General features: G+C 35.3%; 2 protein-coding genes across 2 annotated transcripts; both read right to left on the bottom strand.

Moving 5' to 3' along the window:
- Positions 1-765: 765 nt before the first annotated feature.
- Positions 766-5710, bottom strand: LOC105122730 (serine/threonine-protein kinase Nek6-like). Its single transcript, XM_011022015.1, has 14 exons — positions 5361-5710; positions 5098-5222; positions 4676-4742; positions 4151-4216; positions 3949-3995; positions 3671-3716; positions 3504-3584; positions 3371-3413; positions 3212-3261; positions 2900-2981; positions 2772-2821; positions 2574-2647; positions 2338-2389; positions 766-2254 (listed from the first exon to the last, which is right to left on the bottom strand). Exons 2-14 carry the CDS (start codon positions 5214-5216, stop codon positions 1031-1033), a joined length of 2001 nt encoding a protein of 666 aa, XP_011020317.1. The 5' UTR covers positions 5217-5222; positions 5361-5710; the 3' UTR covers positions 766-1030.
- A 3341-nt stretch (positions 5711-9051) lies between these two features.
- LOC105122729 (chaperone protein dnaJ 6-like) lies at positions 9052-11755 on the bottom strand. Its single transcript, XM_011022014.1, has 8 exons — positions 11435-11755; positions 10869-10967; positions 10680-10781; positions 10305-10364; positions 10106-10212; positions 9920-10002; positions 9572-9662; positions 9052-9488 (listed from the first exon to the last, which is right to left on the bottom strand). Exons 1-8 carry the CDS (start codon positions 11561-11563, stop codon positions 9278-9280), a joined length of 882 nt encoding a protein of 293 aa, XP_011020316.1. The 5' UTR covers positions 11564-11755; the 3' UTR covers positions 9052-9277.

The raw sequence follows: 11755 nt of genomic DNA, 5'->3' as shown, positions 1-11755 counted from the left end.
TTCTTCCTTAAAATAGCCTCAGTGCTCCTTATAAATACGCATTCACTACCATTTGAAACCACTCGGACCTGCATAAAGCAAAACGAATCAAGACCCTTTCTTCATCTCCCAGGCAAGTCGAGGCAGCTAGCATCACTCTTGCATTTTGCATTATGGAATTGAAGAAGATCTCCTGCGCTGTCCTCATCGTCGCTGCCTCCATGAGTGCAGCCTTGGCAGCTGATGAGATCTCAGCTCCTGCTCCCTCCCCTACCAGTGGAGCGTCTGCAACCTTGCCTGTTGTTGGATCCTTGATTGGGGCTTCCCTTGTGTCATTCTTTGCCTCTTATTTGCAGTAAGCTCTTCATACAGGAAAGGGAGTGAATAAACAAGTATCTTTGAAGGAGGGGGTGGGGAAAATGGTTGTTTTATGTAACAAAGGCGGTTAAGATTATTCTCTGTTTATATATAATTTGATCAATTTGTTACAGATCTTTTTCCTGCTCCATTTCTGTGTATTAGTTGTGATTGATGCGTTGCATTTTTCTTCTTTTTTAAAAAGAAGGAAAAGAAAAGAAAAGGCACAAAAATAACAGGCCCGCCCCATACTGCAATAAAGCATACAATTTAAGGGACAATATTTAGTTCAAAGGATCATTGAATTCTTTCAATTCAAAGGTCCATCCGCATATATGGACGAGCAGAACACTAATCTATTTGATTGCTTACAAAATGATGCGTTCTTTAGCAGAGACTACGTGCAATGGAAACTTGCTTCAGAGCATCTGCATTAATTTAGGTTTAGCCATTTGATCATTTGGTGCCTTCTGACCCACTTGACAACATAGTTCTCCAAATTGTAAAGATGCTATTTTCTTTTCTCAGGAGTTTATTTCCATCAAAGCCAGCACTAAAACAATCCGTAAAAATGTTTCAAGTAGTACTCTCCAATCAAACAACACTCTGGAAAAACACACTATATGTCAAACACAATTAACTAGGTACATTTTTCTCACAACAATGAATAAATTAGTTGTAATCACCTCAAATATCAGGTCCCTTCATTAAGTTTTTGTTGAGACATGAGGCTTTTTGTCAACCAGATTGCTGTTTCTCTGGATGAGACCATTTCTTCTCCAAATGGCTTTAGCACACCAGCAAGCTCATCGATCTTTTCCTGTTTAAGTAGCCGTGCACATAGCTCTAGCAAAGACTCTAGAGCATCAGCTCTTTGTTGACTTGGATTCTCCCACTCGCTCTTGGCTTCATCGCCTGTCAGTGCAGCAAGTTTACTCAGCAATTGTGCATCAGTCATTGCATGAATATCATCTTTCTCTGTGTCCATGGAGCAATTGTTGTTTTCTGGTTTTGCTTGTATTTCATCTTTACATGGAAGCACATCATTACTTTCAGATGAAAAGTACTCTATATGAGTACTTTCTGTGTATACATCAGGACTTTCTGGTTTCTGTAAGGCCTCTGCATAAGGTTCATTTACAGTTGATGGTGGGCTTTTATCATCAGAGGCGGCATCATGATTGGCACAACTCAGACTAGGCATTTCCAGTTTCCTGGTTTCATCTACTGTATCACCCTTCCACTCTGTTTGAACTTCTTCAGGAAATTGTCCGCTGCAAAATGTTGCTTGATCCTTTGAGGTCACAATTTTGACATCAACCTCTTGCAAATCTTGAAAACGCACAGCACTGGGTTCTTCTTCTTCATGCTGAGAATTAGGTATGCTCTCAGAGGTAGACTCAATTTCAGTGCCATCCTTTTGAGGTGGACCGCTACAATCTGCTTCATGCTGAGAATTTGGGATGCTTTCTGAGGTAGACTCAATTTCTGTGCCATCCTTTTGAGGTGGACTGCTATAATCTGCTTGCTTCTCTCCATTGCAAACACTTGTTTCAGAATCAGTGGAGCTGTCTTTAGGACCATCAGATACTTCCACTGAACAGCTTGCAGGATCAACCGTCTTGTTTTCCAGGCTGTATTCTGTGCTAGACATTGATGTTGGCTTGTCATTCTGAGGTAAATTGCTTCGTTGTGCTTCAGCATTTCTCTCAAATGGATATTCATATTCTGGCTGCTTTGATGCACCAACGTTCTTGTCTCTGTTGTCTTTGCCAACACTGAGTTTGGCAGGCAATGATTTTCTTCTGGTTTTCTCCTTTGAGTTGCTTATGGGATATATTGGAAGAAAAACTGAAGATGCATTGCGGCAACGGAGGAGATGTGGTTGCAAATGTGGATGCCTCAATAATTCTGCAGCCTATTATGTCAAAGCATGAAGATATAAGAATGGATTGTGGTGTTTAAATTAACACAATAAAAACTTGGATCAGTCAAACTTACCGTTGGTCTGTGTTCTGGGTTCTTCCTCAGCATGCTCTTAATAATTTGTTTCCTGTGGCATGGAACTCATCTCTTATATATTGACCAAGAGAATCATCTTATACATTCAGACCACTAAAGTTACAATGATACACGCATGGGTATTCAGGAGAAGAAAGATACAGCATGACTATTATTACGGGTGTTAAGAGTAGATAAATGGAATTTAAGACAAAGTTGGGAAAGAGAGCACTTACAGCGAGGAGGAATACACAATTGGAAGAGGAGAAATGCAGGATCTGTTTATTTTGTTGATAAGTCCAGCCATATCCTGTTCAAGTTACTATTTATTTATCGTACTTTGAAGTTCATACTAAAGTAAATTGCAGGTGCTATGCTGGTAACCAAATTATATTTATGCTACATTCATATCAGAAGATAAGACCTGTACTTACAGGAGCTCTAAATGCTGGTTGATGTGCTGCAATTTCGAACATACAGCATCCTGAAACATCAGATATATCTTATTGCCAGTGCAGAAATAAATTTGATAAATTCAAAAACACGCTTCCAGATTTCTTACCAAGTGACCATATGTCTGATTTGTAGCCATAAGGTATATCTGCTAGGAGCTCGGGACACATGTAATTAGGGGTACCAACTACCTAAGTGACATGCAAAGGCATAGAAAACAGAAAGATGAAAAGAACCATTTCAAGACAAGTAGTTCAAACACCAGCTCTTAGGATTTTGTACTGGGACCCTAAATGGTACCCAAACACTATCTGAGTTGAGAAGAAAAGTTGTAACAGTTTGAAATCAGGGGTGTAATTTCAATTGACAAGTTAAAACAAAGTAAATTAGTAATATACTGGAGATGTAATCAAGTCCATACCGAAGAAGCAAGGTCTTCTGTGTTGAGAAGCTTTGCAAGTCCAAAGTCACCTGTTCATGCCACACAAGATATACTACTCTTAAAAAGAAAGAAGATTTAAAATCCAGACTCGATGAAGAAGAAAATCCTTCTGACTAGTATTTCTTTTGGCTTACATACCAAGGCGAATGTCATTTTCCTTTGTAAGGAATATGTTGGAACACTGGAATTCAGCAAGTCAGTCAGGGAGTTCATGTCAGCAGCAAAACCATTTATAATCTTTCTTTCATCACATGGGTGAGAGTAAGTATACCTTTAGATCTCTGTGAAGGACACGGTTAGAATGCAAGTAGTCCACAGCTAGCAACAATTGAGCCAACCACTTGCAGAGTTTCTGGACAACAAAACAGAAGAACAATGTTGATAACGTGAAGCTAATAATCAATAAACTTGAAGCACTTGAAAAACCTTAACGATTACCTCCTCTGGGAAAAATATTCCTCTGGCCTTCTTTATAATTGCAGCCCTGGTTGGAGGGAAAGAAAAGGAATGAGCTTTTCATTCAGCCATTCATAAAGTATTCTAACACTGTATTTAACTTCTAGCTTTACTCTTGTATTATCTTCTAATGCGAATATTTTACATGTCAATTTTCTAGATCAGGATTTCATTTCTTAAGTGTCTGATCAGAAATATATATTTAAATTCCGTCTTTTATCCCATCCAGGACAATGATACAAGCTTTCACATAAACTTACATGTCTCCTCCTTCACAGTAGCCTGTTACTATGCATACACAGTTTCCCTGCATAGCATAGGGAAAAATAAACATAAGATTTTTTTGTAGGCGCAAAAGTTGGAGGGGGGGGGGAGGGGGGAGGTATTCTGACTCAATGTTAGTCTCAAAGCTCATAATTACCATGACATTATACATAAAAACATTCAGAAATGATGTGTTACCTTGTCTACCCAAGAATCCTTGTACTCCACAATGTAAGGGTTATTTAGCTTCGCAATCAAGTTCATCTGCAGTACATTTCAACCAACATTTAGTATTTTATGCTTTGGCTGAAAAATGAAAGTTGTGATTATAATCATAATCATCATTGAATCTTTTAAAATTTACATGGAGAAAAAGTTTCCACAATTTGACTAGTATTTCCACAACAGCAACTAGTGCAAATGAAAAGCGACAACATTTAAAATTTGTTTACAAGGTTATACAAAAGAATACCAGTACTTCTAACACATTCTGTCATGATTAAGTAGCTTAAAGTAGATATTAAGACAAGTAAACCAGAACACCATGAATATACTAGTTATTTTTCCAGGCTCCTAATGAGTAAAATGAATCAAATGACAACTTTGCAACAAATTTCTTAAGCAATAACTCGAAAAATATCCGAAAGCTAATTCCTTATTAACATTAAATATTCCAAATTCCCTCCTGCAGGGAAAAAAAGAGAGTAAAAAAGTGAAGGTGACCTCCTGATGAGCTGTGCGCTTAAACTTCTCTGTCTGCTTGGCCAACCGAATCTTCTTCAACACATACCTAAGGAAAAGCAAAAAAAAAAAACTAAAAGATCAACTATTTAGATAAAGACAGTGACTGCTAGCAGACAAAGGATCGTGCCGACACAACCACTACCTACCACTGCTAAGCCAAACCCGCAATTTCGATCAAGAAAATTTATGCTTTGAATTGAAAAATCAAATTAACATTACCAATAACAAATACCAAAACTAGTTCATCTTCTTCAATGCCAAGGATCAATTTTTGGATGCTAATATGGAAATGAAAATTTAATAGGATTAATCAAGTGGATTACTCTAGTTATATGCAAAAGATCCATAGAGCTAAGAACAGAAACCCCAGAATAAAATTACAAGAAAACTGAATTTCTTACTTCTTTTTTTCAGTTTTATGAAGAACAAGAAAAGCAGAACCAAAAGGTCCTCTTCCAATCTGCTCAATAATTTCATAGTCTTCCATCTTTGCCTTCACTTCAGCAGCATCTGCCTCCATTAGAACCTTCAGCAAAAACCCAGAAAGCCACACAAGATAAATGAGTCATAGCTCCATAATAAGCCGAATTAAAAGAAAATTCACAAATCCTAACACAAAGAAATCTTGGGGTTTTATGGCTAAATTCTATGTTAATAATTTTACCTCACAAGAGAAGAAAAGGATGCAATCTTTGAAGAGAAAAGGCTAATACTGGCAGCTAGTTGTGGAATAGACAGTGTTAATTAGTTGCTAGATGAGTGGAACTGATGCTGAAAAGATGAGACTAGAGACTATTGAAGCAACCATAGAGAGTGAGTGGATGGGCCTTATAGGTAAAGGAACAGTAAAAAAGTAGAGTAAAGCCACATTCCGTAATTATGAGTTTGCCCAACACAACTTGATTGAAAGACAAAGAGTCCGTTAAGTCGAATGATCAGTACGGTTGAAACTACATTTTGTTTGAAAATGTTTAGATAATTAATATAATTTATTCATCCTATCAAAAACTAAAATCTATATTTTTAAATACTAACTATGAAAAGATTTTAATTGATAATTTTTTCTAATTTAGTTTTTCAAACCTCAGCCACGAAAATTAAAATAAAAAATCAAATCACTAAGCAAGCTCAATCAAAGACTTGATGGCTTATTAAAAGCATAGAAAGAAGGGATTAGAGGGTAAGGTGGAGGGACACGCACAAACACACTCGAGTAATGTGTAGCACATTTATATATATATATACTTTTATCTATCTACCAAATAGAAAATGAAAGAGGGAATAATAACAACAAGGGCATCGGTGACAGGCATGGTAGACCAAAGAAAAAGGCGAAGGCTTTGCTTGCATTTTCAGGTTCATGAAAGATCACTCGTGCCTCAGGGGAATGTTTCCCAGCATGCAGTTGTGAAGTCACCATCCTTGAATCTTAATTTTAGTACAAAAATGTCTTGTATAATCTGAAATTAGTTTTGGTTTTGGAGATTATCTGTGTGCACCTACTAGAAAATTGCATAATTATTGTGTTGTTGTTCATGTGGGTTTTTGGCTTTAAGGGCACATGATGAATATCCTAAATTTTTGTTTTTGAACCAATAAAGTACTTTACCATATCCATCTTCGGGTATGTACATGGGGTTTGGAAAAACTTTAGTTGGGACCTCATTTAAGTAAGAAAAATGAATTACAGACTCAAATATTCGATGAAGACCAAGTTTGTGGCCAGATCTTCACCGACTGAGCAGCTGGGTCGGTGGACCAGAGGATGCAATATGTGTGAAGCTTGGATGAAAGTTATTCTGTTGCTTTAGTTTAGGAAAATAATGGACCCCAAACTTTAATATCCAACAGGAAGAATGACCTAAGCTTTTGTGTCGAGCAACGAGGTATGGTGTCAATATAGCGTGAATGGTGATCTTGCTGCTAAAAATGTAAAGAAAAAGAAATTGTCGAATTGCTCCTCGTGCAAAGAATCAGCTAAGACATCGCTTCTATCTGCAGAAAACAAGATCTGAATCAGCATATGCGTGATGAAGTTCGACAGCTACAAAGGGTAACAAATGTCTGCTGGGCTCCGTGATTATCCCCAACTCCACAAATGAAGTAAAATTTCAAGAGAGGTCCATACAAGTCCCAGTTAGATAGGGTCTTCTTTATTTTTCAAGCTTAGCACTTTTCCTAGCAGTAGCCCATACGCAATACATGGTTCAAGTTTGTCTCGTTATTTATCGACAGTTCACACTAACCTGGCCGAATCAGGAAAAGAAGCTGCAGCTGAAAAATCAATGATTGTTTGGTATGAAATCGAGATAAATTGCTTTCCATTCAATCCAGCCAATACTACATTGCTAGCATATATTTTATTGCCAATTAGATCAATTTTTTTTAATATAAAAAATATTAAAAATTAGGGACATGTTTAAAAAATTAAGAGAAATTCACTACCGTATTATAGACCCAAATGATGTAATAAGCTTGTTTCATTCAATTTTATGATAAAATAAAGATATTGATAACAAATTGATTGAATTAAAAAAAAATTATCATGATGACATTTACAGAAAAAATACTTGTTGAAAAGAAAAAACATTATAATGCTTCAATGTTTATCACATTCAATGTTAAAATTTAAAATAAAAAAATAACAATCAAGATCAACATGAGTTAATATATTGAATTTGTGTCATGAGTTGTGAGGAAAAGAGAGCCCTGTAAATAGAAAATAAAAAAATAATATTTAATTTTTAACAAACTCAATGTAAAATGATTAAATCAAAATAAATTAATTAATAAAAAACAAAAAAAAAACAGCTAAAGCATAGAAAGTCCACGAGACCCCACAACCCGGATTATGCTAACGGAATAGCCTAATAAAAAGCAAAATAGAAAAAACCATAAAACTAAATCATATATTTAATATATTTAACATAATATTAAAAAATAAAATTAAAAAAATTAAAAAAAAATTAAGTCAATTTAGAAAAACTCGTGGCTTATATCACAAAAACAAGATTACCCAAAATTCATAACTTATTAAAAAAATAAAAATAAATTATAAAACTTAATTTTCAATGAGGATAAAATTGAAGAAGAAAATCAAGGTAAAAAAATGACCTAAAAAAAAAACCAATATTAAATTGAGTTAACATTTCAACCTCGCGACTTCAGTTTATAAGAACATAATTATTTTATTAGAAAAAAAATATTAAATTTAATTTTTAATTAATTTAATATTAAAGAATTAAATTAAAAAAATTAAATATAAAACATCATCTAAAATTAAAAATAATAATTATAAAATAAAATGATAAGATAGATTTTAATTTTGACAAATCAACACGAATGCCAAAAAAATAAGAGATGGAAAGGAAGAAAAACATCAAAGCCTCACCATTGCTCCTCTATCAACATACATTATGGAACCCGAAAACTCTTAGAGAGCTGCGTCCGAAGCCACCATGAAAGGTGATATTTCAACAGTAGAGAAAGTTGCACGCATTATCATGTGACTATGGCCTCATTCCACACACACCAGCCATATTGTCCTGCCCATCATTTCCAATTTAAGTATTAAATTTAATATCTCAAAGCTTTAATTATTTTGGATTAATAAAATAAAATTTTATTTTGTAAAATCAAACATCACATCAATCACATGTTGAAATTTTTTATCATTATCATAAAATCCTCATATCTAAGCAATGAAAAAAACAAATAGTCAAGTCTAACAAAAAAAACTCAATATTAAAAAATTAAATTAAAAAAAATAAATCAAATAACAAAAAAATAGATTAATCTCTCCTTTACCCATGCAATGCAATCCTTGATGTTTGCTCTTTTAATACTTGTGGTGTTGAAATTCTACCCCATAGCTATAATTGTTTTAATTCAATTTAATTTTGTTAAATTCAACTAAATCAAGCATCAATCAAGAGTTAATTCTATTTCTTAACATCATATATAACAAATAACAAGCCAAACAAAACAAATAACAAACTCCAATCCCAAAATACAACGGGAAAAAAAAAATTCAAATGACCAAAAACTTTGAATAAAAAAGAAGAGAGAACTTTGTGCAAATCCATAGTGTATCCTGTCACAATGCACATGAAATGTCTCTCTTTTAGTTTTTTTTCTTAATTCTGTTTGGAGCAATCTCCAGCTTCCCGAATAACCACGCCCAGATGCATGGGTTATCCAGCCAAGGCTCAAAGGCCAAGACCGGAGGTGCCTTTGGATTCCTTCAAAAAATACCTTGGAGAAACGAGGACGGCTGAGGTCACGGTTTACATCTTGCATTATCCAAGTTAGCACTGGCTTTATGCAAGTTAAAGACATGCAACGCGGAGTTTAAAAAAAAAAGAAGCCCATGCAAGCCTTTGACTGGATCCAGATTTTACAGCCAAAACCTGAAGTAAGAGATACGGCATCCAAAATGTTATCAAGAAGGGCCCTTAAATGCACACACCGGGCAATCCCATTCATTGAAATAACTAGAACAAAGACATTTGCATCTAGGGCTCACAGTAAGAAACATTTGTACAAAAACAAGTTCTGCTTTAAAACACTATCACAATAAAGTTACTTTTGATTCGACTTCTTGGAGCCCTTACGGCGGCTTTCCATTTTCTTCTGTATTGCTTCAAATTCTTCTTCAGTAGGCTCTGAACTTGCATTTCTCCCGCCATATTTGGACTCCAGGGACGAGAGAAAGGAAGTCACCTGGTTCTTCCTCTTACTCTGGCGCTCAGATATGATTGCAAATAGATCTGCTTCTGGCTCCTTTTTCGACCTGCAAAAGATAAAACACAATATTAAAATATTTATGGGCCGCTTATTGAAATATGAAAAAAAAACATATCCTAGAATACTCACTTCTCCCTCCTTTTTAAAGGGTTAGTGGGCGGTTTTGTTTCAGATATTCGTTTTGCCCATTTCTGGTAGGCTTTGGTTCTCTTCACTTCCCCTACAAAAGTGAAAAAAAAATGTCATGGAAGCTAACAAGCCATGTGGTCTCAGCTTCCCATTTTTAAGCTAAAGATATGGAATCAGATTTAATCAAGATATGATAATCTCAAGATGGAACCAACAAGCCATGTGGTCTCAGATTCCCAGTTTTCATGTAAAGGTATAAAAACAGTCACAAAGATTTTAACCCATGGAAATGCATAGATGGAACATTTGCTGACCACCTATCTTACAGCGTTTAGTGTAATCTGTTACCTGCAGATATTGCCTCATCCAGAATGTCCTTGAATCGGTGTGAATCGAGCTTAGGATCAGAGCAAAGCATTGAGCAGAAGAGCCTGAAAACAGGGGGTAAATGTCCAATATCATACTATAAAGTCCGCAAAAAGGAAGTTCAATTGAAACTAGAAAGCCAGGGATAAAAGTCTGAAACTACAGTACCTGCTCATGTTGCCCTGCCACTCCTTATAGAGGTCAATCAAATCCTTTTTCTCTGAATCAGATCCTCTATAATTTGCTTCAAATTCTTCAATATCAGCTTCAGTGACCTGAATTTGAAGCCCGGTGTCAACTCAAGCTATTGGAAAGCCAAAATAATAGTATATGAAAACAGGAAACATGCAGGACCAGATATTATGACCTTTTTGTAAAAAGTTCTGAAAAAATCCTTCAAATTCTGAACAACATCCCCTGCAAGGTCCTGATCAACAAGAAAAGAAGCAATGAGGTTCACAATGCTTGAAAAAAAAAGAGAACATTTCGATTCCCCAAAAAAGTAAATCATTCATTTTTATTTTCAGAGCAATGTAATAAATTAATTTTTGTTCCTTTCACATTAATAAGAAGAAAAAAAAAACTCGGAAGTTTTTTTACAAGCAATGGCAGACTCTTTCTGCCCTCAAAATCAAATCCTATAAAGTATATACAGCAAATTTTGCACCCAGAGTGTGTCCTGTAATCCTAGACTCGTTAATCCTTATAAAAATAACTAAAAACAAAAACAGGAAGCACTTACAGCATCATCAACACAGCCAGTCTGATCATAGACTGCCCTTTTTTCCTCATCACCAAGAATTGATATCACCTTTTGCAATAGCTGAAATTTCTCCTTGGCATCCTATTTGAAGACAAAATGACATTTCATAAAGAATTATTACTGAAAAATAAAGACAAATAAGAAAAATCTGGAACCGAAACAAATTACCTCATCACCAGGATTTTTATCAGGATGGAGTCTCAAGGCCAACTTATAGTACGCTTTCTTTATTTCCTGCTGAGATGCTGCCTTCTCAACACCAAGAACCTACAACAAGTGGGTTGTCATTTGGTTATCTCACTTCATTACAAATTACAGAGCTAATTGAATCACAAAGCAAAACAAGGCGAGAATATTAAAAATATATTTTAATGAAACAATTCAGTAGGATTAAGAATGTCTTCTCCCTACTCTTAAACATATTCCCCAACTCCGATTTACATACCGCAGCTTCACCAATTCAACATTTGTAATAATGCCATTGTAAGTTATCCAATCAAGAATCAACAGAGTTGCAGCAAAAACAAGAAACCCTAATTTACCATTTAGACCATATACAAGCATTCAATAGAATTTGAGCCAAACTGCAACCAGAGCACAAATAAAACAAAAACCCAGAAAAACCCATATGAAAAATTTAAGAAATAACGAGAGAGAAAAAACAACAGATCTAATGTCAAATATAAGGCCTAAACATCATTAACCAGCCAAACAGGATGTAAATGTTTCATTACCTCGTACAGACTCTTCTCGTTTGCAGAGGATTGAGTCATATGTTCTTGCTGTTCCTCTTCTTCTACTTCGGATTCAATTTCTTCTTCTTCCTGACGAGAAACCCTAGTTTTCTTCCCTTTCCTTCCCATTTTAGCTTTCAATTTTGTGTGCAAAATGGCTTGAGAAAGAGTGAAAACAACGGAAGAGAGGGGTTTGTTTCTTTTTTAAAAGATGTTATTGGGATTAATTCCCGCCCCCTTGCTCAATTTCCCGCCTGAATTTTCTAATTTGTTGGCTCCCCTCGTGATCAATTAACGCGTACATTTTTTTTCCCAACGAAG

Source organism: Populus euphratica, unplaced genomic scaffold (genome assembly GCF_000495115.2).
Source record: "Populus euphratica unplaced genomic scaffold, PopEup_1.0 scaffold20.1, whole genome shotgun sequence".
In the NCBI taxonomy this organism is placed as follows: domain Eukaryota; kingdom Viridiplantae; phylum Streptophyta; class Magnoliopsida; order Malpighiales; family Salicaceae; genus Populus; species Populus euphratica.
Note: the sequence above shows the minus strand (reverse complement) of the source record. Positions and strands in the feature narration are given on the sequence as shown.